The sequence below is a fragment of the Scardinius erythrophthalmus genome (genome assembly GCF_964197995.2).
Source record: "Scardinius erythrophthalmus genome assembly, chromosome: 12".
NCBI lineage: Eukaryota > Metazoa > Chordata > Actinopteri > Cypriniformes > Leuciscidae > Scardinius > Scardinius erythrophthalmus.
This window is the reverse complement of record NC_138232.1, coordinates 1,364,442-1,374,441: the sequence shown is the minus strand read 5'-3', so window position 1 is coordinate 1,374,441 and position 10,000 is coordinate 1,364,442. Positions and strand designations below refer to the sequence as shown.

The window sequence follows — 10,000 nt, the reverse complement described above, 5'->3', positions numbered from 1 at the left end:
AAACTTTGAGGGCTGGTAGTACTCACACCGCCTACAACTGCACCAATTCTCAAACGGCTATAACTACTTCACCGCTAGTGCGATTGACTTGAAAATTGGCATGCCGTGTCTTTGTCCGAGCTGCCGTGATTATCTATGCGTACATTGACATATCTCAAAAAACATGTCCACCATCGGCCAATGAAATACTGTTAACTGTTAAAAAACTTTAAATCCATGTATTTCCTATGGTAACTTTCCTGTATTGGCTGTAAATGGTGATTTCCATCTATGATTGAGATTGTAACAGGCTTGCTAAACAAAACATAATATCTTTTTACGCATGTGCTTAAAGTCCTTAAACCGCTTGAACCCCAGTAATTGCTGCTCGCAGCTGTATTTCATATGGAAGGTAATATCCAGGGACACTTTAAGAGCTTAAGTTTTGTTTTCAGAACTCTGTCTAGTTTATTTTGAGTTCAGAGTGATTGACACACGTGTGTGTGTGTTGATGTGTTGTAGGGGTCCCGCCTCCCGGTCCCAGTGTTATGGTAATGCAGCTCAGTGTTCCCAACGGGCCACAACCGACCCAGAATCCTTCACTGGTGCAGTGGAACCCCTGCAAGTTCTACAGCATCGAGCAGAGACCCAGCAAACCTGAGCAGCAGGTATTACACACACACACACACACACACACACGGGGGGGAGGGGGTGAATAAATGTATGCTCACATTTAGTCTAGAACTGTAATAACTACAATAACAATAATCACGCTTACCCACAATGCCTCTGAACTTCGATTTGTCTCAACATGGAGTCAGTCAATAAATGGGAAAACAAAGTAACTTGAGTTACTTATTAGAATTTTTTTTTTTTTATATTTAGTTGTAAATTTGAAAAGTAATACGTTACTTTACTAGTTACTTGAAAAAGTAATCTGATTACGTAACTCAAGTTACTTGTAATGAGTTTCACACAACACTGCACACATGACATCATGGTGAGCTCCGGACCCGCGGTGACCCTGTTTACAGTCACCATGATCTGATGTGTGTGTGTGTCCTACTGCCCCAGTGACCTGAGCATATTGCCTTTGACCGTCAGTGTGTGTGTGTGTGTGTGTCAGCAGACGGGCGCTACTCTTTACTGGGGCAGCCGCTTCAGTACAATTACTATTTTTGCATGTTGGTTTTACTATTTTTGAGCATTACAGCCGAACCACTACTACAACCACTATTTTAAAAACAAAGCCTTACAAGGTCACAAAATATTAAATAAAAAAAGAATTGTTGACATTTAGGCCGAAGTGGCGAAATAAAAAATCTTTGTTATACATTTATACATTAAAAGTTATACATTGATTCTTCTTAAAGCTACGATTAAAGTTCTCAGAGCAGTGAGTGATTTTCTCTTTGTGTTTTATTAACATTAAAGGGATAGTTATAAAAGTTATAAGGGAAATTAATACGTCTAATCATCATCACTGTGTGTGTGTGTGTGTGTGTGTGTGTAGGTCAGCAGCCCGCTGGCGTCTCCCACACAGTCTCCTGCTCCCTCTCCGTCTGGGAGTGTGAACACTGTGTGTCCGGGTCTCGGCCCGCTGCCTCTCATCTCTCAGTTCCCTCGGCCCGGTGGACCAGCACAAGGTACACACACATTATTATTAACTCACACACGTCATGACATAGACATGTGCTAACGGGCCAATTCCCTTTTTAATTTTTTTTATTCTGTGGCGGAACAAGCGTCCATAGACGTGTGCTGACTGGCCTTGACATGGAGTCGTTTTTCTGTCCACACCGAAAGCAAAATCCTGCATAGTAATATATTCGAGATGCACTGACATTCCGGCAACCGAAAACTGTTTTGAATTGTTTTTGGAGAATCGAATCAGTGAGTGAAGCAGACGTTTAGTTAGCGCTTCTCCGATGGCTCGTTTTGACAGTGTTCTCGAGCTGTAATCAACCAAAGAAAATCTTGGTCTACTGAAGTCCTGAAATTTTAGACAAAAAATGTAGACTTAAATTAATTAGCTGCGTACTATGCGCTAGGGGTGGTTAATCTGTCTGATTTCCCGATTCGATTACGATTATTGAAGTCCCGATTCGATTACAGCCGATTTTCGATTATTAACGATTCTCGATTAGTGATTATTGATTTTCCATTTCACAACACTAAACGAAAATACACTACAAAGCTATTGCAGTATTAAAAAAAGTCAGCTGCTGAATTACTTAACTCTTTTATTGAGTAACAACAACTCAAAGCACTTTCTGTGTCGTGTAGTTATAACTTCAGAATTATTTGTATGTAGCTTATGCTCTGTAGAACACAGAAATGAATACATCACATTGTGTTGTGACTCATCAAGTTGAACTAAACAATAACAAATAAATGAAAGGCTTATTTCCTTTAGGAAGTAGATCAGAACCAACATACTGTAGAAATTGGACAATTTCCTTCTAGAAAGACAAGGTGTTCAGGTGGAGGAAGACTGCAGGTTGCAGTCGAAACATGTCAAGGTAAAGAAAAAGTTTTTTCTCCACCTGAACACCTTGTCTTTCTAGAAGAAATTTGTCCAATTTAATCATTAAGAAGACAAAATGAACATTTTTGAACAACTTACTGTAGCTTCAATTAGTAACATACAAAGCCACTCTTATACACAACTAAATAATAAAGAGTTATGACTTGTATACTACAATCAAAAACAGCTTATACAAAAAAAGTGAATGAACATCTGCAGAGAGCACAGTCAAGATGTAACTTTTTGTGACTGAAATTGCACATATTGCAGTATAATGTACGTATAACAGATCGGTTTACACAGTGTACTGTTGTGAAAACTAAACAATACAGAAAGCAGCTCTCATACAAAAATACTAAATAGGTAACAATGAAATTGCCAATTTTACATACGTTAGCTTTTAACGAAGAAGGTGCCGTTCGAATTTGGCGCTCAGCCATCATGCGTCTGTTATGTAAGTGCGCAACTCTGTTATGTGCGCGTCTCTGTTATGTGCGCGCCACAGACTGTCCGCGCACTGCACGTCCGCTTATAGTTCCGCCTTTTGCGTTCTGTCAATATTACGTTATTAGAAAAAAAAAATATATATTTTTTTTTTTTCGAAAATCTATTTTTTGACATTTGTGAATCGATTCGGAATCGTCCACGTCCGCATCGCGATGCATCGAAGAATCGATTTTTTCCCCCACCCCTACTATGCGCAGTACTTGGTAGCCTTGTTGTCCGCCTAAATTAATTATAAATAAACATAAAAAACTAGTAGGCTATTTGCAGTATATTAAATCGTTTTTGACCTAATTATTTTGCACTGAAATGAGTCTTACACACGAGTCTGTCGGCTCTGACAGCGCTGCATCACGTGCACCTGCGCAATATCATAGCCTATGATTTCCGAAAATAGTAACGTTACTATGTTGTCAACTAGTGATATCATCACAAGAACCTTTGAGGAATATGCAACATAATTAGGCTATTGTTTTTGTCATATGTATTATAATAACTGACAGACACTATCATTTCAGCCGCTCTGTGCAGCCGAATAGACTATTAACTTTTAAAAGAATTCTGCCACACTGGCGATGTCTTTGTTGACATGGTGGAAGAGGACTGACTGACTATGAATTAAACGCTCTCACAATTAAATAAATCATATTCGGCAAACCTTCTATAGTAGCCTACTTTCTTCAATCTGTCTCTCTTCTCCAGTGGGTTGGGCTAATCCAAAAGAGGTGAAAACAAGGGGGGTGTTCTGAAGACAGACTGTAACCTGTGAAACAGGGGTGCTCTGAAAACACCCCCATTAGCAATTAGTGTTGTCCACCTGATGAAATGAACGCGGCATAAAATCGACCAATCAGAATTTTGGTCGAGCCAGAACGTATCGACCAATAATTTAATCATTAATGAAAATGGATTCTTAAATCTTTTAGTCTGTTTTCTGTTGATGCGTCAACAACTTAATAATCACTTTATTTTTAATATGAAGTCTAAACTTTTTCTGTCATTTTATTACAAAATTCAAGTAATAAATGAAGTTTTGTAGCTGCTCAGTTCAAGCGTCTCGTGAAGCGATCATCTCTTGCTCTTTACTACTAGCAAATAAACATCAGTGAACATCAGACTCAGAACAGCTTCCTGAAATCAATCATGTCTGATGTAATCCATCAATCAGTGTTTCAACCGCAGAAAGACGTCAATAAAACAGCTTGTTGGCTCTTCAATGGCACTTAGTCACATTTACCTCAAGAAAGCTGTTCAATGTCCATAAACTCATTAGTTATCTAGAAAGAATAACTCTAGAGAAGAGCTTTTTGCTGAACATATGCACTGTATTACATATTCATTTTATTTTTACCTAACCTATTAGTGATGTCTTCGTTATTCAATATTATTTCATACATATTTACATTTTCTTATCTCTTTATTTATTAGTTATTTTATTTATTATTATCTAATGTGAAGCCCTTTAAGCTGCACTGCTCGACAGTACAAATAAAGTCTACAAATAAAATTATCATTTTTAACCTGGATTGTGTTCATTGCTTTAATTATGATACAAAACACCAGCTATAACAAGTCTTCTGAGAGTTTACACACACACACACACACACACACACACACACACACACACACACACACACACACACATATACATCCAGTGTTAGGGAAAGTAACTTTGAAAAGTAATACATTACAATATTAAAATACAATATACTCCCTTAAAAAGCAACTAATTGCGATACTTAGTTACTTTTTTAGAAAATTTATGTTACGTTAATTTTTTTCCAGTTTTTCACTTTGCCAGTAAAAACAAAAGAAATCTACTCATTTTTGCTTATGGTTTAACTGAATCATCCCAAGTACATTGGTCAATAAAATGAGATTAAATGCATAAAAATGTATGTTTTATTTAACATATTTAGTTATTGGAGTTTTTCATAGGATACTTATTCTACATTTCACTGATTTTATTCATTTTGAGGAATAGTGAAATTTTTTTGTGCAAATGAGATGAATAACAATAACAATAATCATGTTTACCCACAATGCCTCTGAACTTCGATTTGTCTTAACATGGGGTCAGTCAAAGTAACTTGAGTTACTTATTTGAAGAAAAAAAAATTATATTTAGTTGTAAATTTGAAAAGTAATACGTTACTTTATTAGTTTCTTGAAAAAGTAATCTGATTACGTAACTCAAGTTACTTGTAATGAGTTTCACACAACACTGCACACACATGACATCATGGTGAGCTCCGGACCCGCGGTGACCCTGTTTACAGTCACCATGATCTGATGTGTGTGTGTGTCCTACTGCCCCAGTGACCTGAGCATATTGCCTTTGACCGTCTGTGTGTGTGTGTGTGTGTGTGTGTGTGTGTGTGTGTGTGTGTGTGTGTGTGTGTGTGTGTGTGTGTGTGTGTGTGTGTGTGTGTGTGTGTGTGTGTGTGTGTGTGTGTGTGTGTGTGTGTGTGTGTGTGTGTCAGCAGACGGGCGCTACTCTTTACTGGGGCAGCCGCTTCAGTACAGCCTGTGTCCTCCTCCCATCATGCACAACCACAACCAGTCCTCTTACAGCTCCCATCAGGTACAGGTGTGTGTGTGTGTGTGTGTGTGTGTGTGTGTGTGTGTGTGTGTGTGTGTGTGTGTGTGTGTGTGTGTGTGTGTGTGTGTGTGTGGGCATGTTTTGCTATACTTGTGAGAACCAAATGTCCCCACATAGAATAGTAAAACTTGACATTCCCTATTTTGTGATACTTTCTGCTGGTCCTGACAAGGAAAATTTATTAATAAACATAATAAAATGTTTGTTTGTTTTTTTATGTAAAAATGCAGAAATTTTTGTGTGATGGGTAGGATTAGTTTGTGTGTGTGAGATGGGTAGTGTGTGTGTGTGTGTGTGTGTGTGTGTGAGATGGGTAGGGTTAGTGTAAGGGGACAGAATATACAGTTTATACTGTATAAAAACTATTACGGCTATGGAGATCCTCACAAGTGTAGCAAAACAAACGTGTGTGTGTGTGTGTGTGTGTGTGTGTGTGTGTGTGTGTGTGTGTGAATGAGTGTGTATCAGTTTCAAAATATACTGACCGTTTTCTTAATGGATGGTGACCATTGTCTGTTTAGTCAGTAATTTTTAAGTAAAAAAATGTTTTATGTAAATTTTTATCATTTTGTTTGCATTTTATTTTCAGTATTTATATATATATAAATACTATATAAATACTACTTATATATAAATATATATATAAATACTATATATATATATATATATATATATATTGACCATCAGTCGCGCTGCTTTCTGAGACCACTACTGAAAATTAATCTGTTTAGAGTTTTCTAATTTGTTACTAATGTTTTAATTGCAAATGAATGTGTGTGTGTGTGTGTGTGTGTGTGTGTGTGTGTGTGTGTGTGTGTGTTTCCTCAGAATCAGGGAGTGATGAAGCACGGAGCTCGAGGGAAAAGACAAACGCTTAAATCTGCCTCTACAGATCTGGGAACTACTGACGTGGGTAAGAGGCTTTCTGCTCAGCGAACCCTCACACGCCTCAGTATCAGGACAAAATACTCATGTTTTCAAATGGAACATCCTTTAGACAAAATATTATAAATAATAGGTTGCATATGTTTTGTATCTTATTTGATACATCAGTCTTTTATGGCTCATATTTTACAATATAGTGAAAATATGGAGAGAATGAAACAAGTTTTTGAGTGAAAAAAGTTCTCAAGCTTATTCACCTAAAAAAAAAACAATGTTCAAAAGCTGAGATCAATGAGTCAGTTTATGCTGGGAACACACCAAAAGATAATCGGGCTGATTTTGGGCCGATTTCCCCCCTTCCGACAATCCTAGCTATGTCCCGATTATCTTGATGGTTCTACAGATTATCTTATCAGATTTTCCCTTGGTGTGAGGTGTGCTAAGAGTGTCCGAACCTGCTCGGAAGAACGTCGGAGCCGCCCCGATCGCGAATCGTAAATATTCAACGTTTAATATTTTAACGTTTAAAACGATAATACGATCAGAAATCCTGATGTGTGGGGGGAACCCCCAGGACAAACACGCGCACGCTCTGGAGATTATCACGTGAAACGAAACAATATCCAATCAGAAAGCGAGATGATGGAAGACACAGTCATGAATCTCAAACACACACACACACACACACACACACACACACACTTGCAGGAAGCTGAGTGTTAAGGGTTCAGTGAGGTTCTATAGAGGGATTAAATAACTTTTTCTAAAGAGACAATAAATCCAATAAAGAATAAATAAAGACAGTAAAGAATGAATATATTTCTGTATAAAAGGTTATATATAACGGTGGGAACAATGTTTTTTTTCACGTGAATTTTCTGTGAAAATCATTCCAAACACTATCATCGCAATTTCTTCCTGCATATCATCCGCCATGCTTATTCTGAAGTCTCGCGGGATTTTGCGAGATATCCTGCGTTCACAGTCGAGACTCTGGTTGAAAATCTGTTTGTGTGTGGTGTGCTGTCTTTGTCACATCATGGCACACACACACTATAGGAGCACAACGCTAAAATCTAGGATTTTTTGTCCTCATGTTTGTGGTCTATCACATTTAGAAAATCTTATAAGATGTAAAAAATCTTTTGGTGTGTACCCAGCATTAGAAAAAGTACCGAAAATTAGACGACTCTGATTATAAGCCTTTTTTCAATAGGTACCTTTTGAAAATAATTTTCATACTGAATATTTTTCATATTTTAATTTTTGTATTGAAAGTATGGTAAATACTGGTAAAATGTTTGTTAAAAATAAACTCTTTTTGGCATACCATTAAAATAATCCGAATTATATAACAATGTCCATCTCATAGTGAAAACCATGTAACCTGCAAAAATGTCATTAACATTTGAAGTGAAATCTTATCATTATTGAAATCTGGGTACCGTCTTACCTTTTAAAATCATGTACGGGAGAAGATTGCAAACATGCAAGCATGACAGTCACGCGGCTCTTAGACGAAAAGCTTTTCTTTGAGTGTTTGTGTTTTTAAGACTGTCTTTTTGCACTCGCAATCTTCACACATCACACTCGATCCATGCAATGCTGGTCGCTTTTGGATACAAGCCAAATGCATAAATGTAGATTGTGTTTTAGTCCAGTGCAATAACATAAAGATACAATTTCCCGTTATTGATTTCTGTCTCCCTCCAGTGTTGAGTCGAGTCCTGGAGGTCACAGATCTTCCCGAGGGAATCTCCCGACCCGAGGCCGAGAAGCTCTTCAACCAGCTCTCGCTCTGCGGAGCCAAGATCCAGTGGCTGAAGGACCCGGCGTGTCCCAGGATGCCCGGCGGCAGCGACCCGGCTCACCTGTACACGGTCGTGGCCGTGTTCCCGAACACCATGGCGGCCCAGAGCGCCTCGTTCAAGCTCAACAACACCGGCGCGAGTCTGTTCAAACTGCGCGCCACCAAGAAGAACTATGACCTGCGCGTGTTCGAGCGGGCGAGCTCGCAGTGAGGCGGGCGAGAGAGAGATCATCCTGATGTTCCTTTTTTATTGTTTTATATCATTAACTGAAGAGCACATGTGGCACAGAAGCGTGATGCGTTGTATGTGTATCATATGACACGCGCACACACTCATAGACACAAGCAGGCGCCGGAAACAAATCCAGATTCTCGTGTCGTTCCAAACCCGTGTGACTGAGGAACCATCAAACTGTCGTCAAGAAGTTATGCGGATGTTTAAGAGTCAGTGGTGTTGGACATCATACAGTGAACTTTTAGACTTCACATTAATATATGGAATATTTTTAAACATAATTGCAACTTTTTATCTCACAATTGCGAGTTTACATCTCACAATTCTGACTTTACATCTCACAATTCAGATTTTTTTCTCGCAATTCTGACTTTATTTCTCGCAATTCTGTTTATATCTCACAATTCTGACTTTACATCTCACAATTCAGATTTTTTTCTCGCAATTCTGACTTTATTTCTCGCAATTCTGTTTATATCTCACAATTCTGACTTTATTTCTCACAATTCAGATTTTTTTCTCGCAATTCTGACTTTATTTCTCACAATTCTGATTTTTTTCTCGCAATTCTGACTTTATTTCTCGCAATTCTGACTTTATTTCTCGCAATTCTGTTATCTCACAATTCTGATTTTTATCTCACAATTGCGAGTTTACATCTCACAATTCTGACTTTATTTCTCGCAATTCTGACTTTATTTCTCGCAATTCTGTTTATCACACAATTGTGACTTTATTTCTCGTAATTCTGACTTTATATCACACAATTCTGACTTTATATCTCGCAATTCTGACTTTATTTCTCGCAATTCTGATTTTATTTCTCGCAATTCTGACTTTATTTCTCGCAATTCTGACTATTTCTCGCAATTCTGACTTTATATCTCGTAATTCAGATTTTTTTCTCAAAAATGCGAGTTTACATCTCGCAATTCCTAATTTTTATCTTAGAATTGTGTTATAAAGTCAGAATTGCATGTTATAAAGTCAGAATTGCGTGATATACATCCAATTCTGAGAAAAAAAGTCTGAATTGCTGCTATATCACGCAATTCTAAGATAAAAAGTAGGAATTACGAGATGTAAAAAACTCGCAATTCTGAGTTAAAAAGTCAGATTTTTTTTGTATTCTGTGGCGGAAACAAGCTTTCATAGGAATATAGACTCGAGTCTCTCATGATTCTTTTATATATAACGATAAAGCGCAGATGTTCTTCCGGTGCAGTCACACAGGTTTGGATCAACATGAGGATGAGTAAATGATGGAAGGATCATCATTCAGCACTTCTCCATCTCTCTCTCTCTCTCTCTCTCCTCGTCTTCTCTCGGTTCACTTTGGATTTCTTCCTCTTCCTCTTTCACTTTCTAGCGTTTCTTGCTTTCTGTTTTGCCTTAACGCTGTTGTGGACTTCTGTATTGCGCCGTTTATTTTCTCTCTCTCTCTCTCTCTCTCTCTCT

At 37.9% G+C, this 10,000-nt stretch overlaps 1 protein-coding gene across 1 annotated transcript in view; it reads left to right on the top strand.

The window, feature by feature from the left end:
- Nucleotides 1-10,000, top strand: part of r3hdm2 (R3H domain containing 2) — a 91,926-nt gene that overhangs the window by 81,619 nt on the left and 307 nt on the right. Inside the window, 5 exon segments of the mRNA XM_081381576.1 lie at nucleotides 502-647; nucleotides 1,493-1,625; nucleotides 5,497-5,594; nucleotides 6,441-6,525; nucleotides 8,211-10,000. The exon segment at nucleotides 8,211-10,000 is cut by the window's right edge and continues 307 nt beyond it. Of these exon segments, the coding sequence (XP_081237702.1) occupies nucleotides 502-647; nucleotides 1,493-1,625; nucleotides 5,497-5,594; nucleotides 6,441-6,525; nucleotides 8,211-8,518 (770 nt within the window). The 3' untranslated portion in view covers nucleotides 8,519-10,000.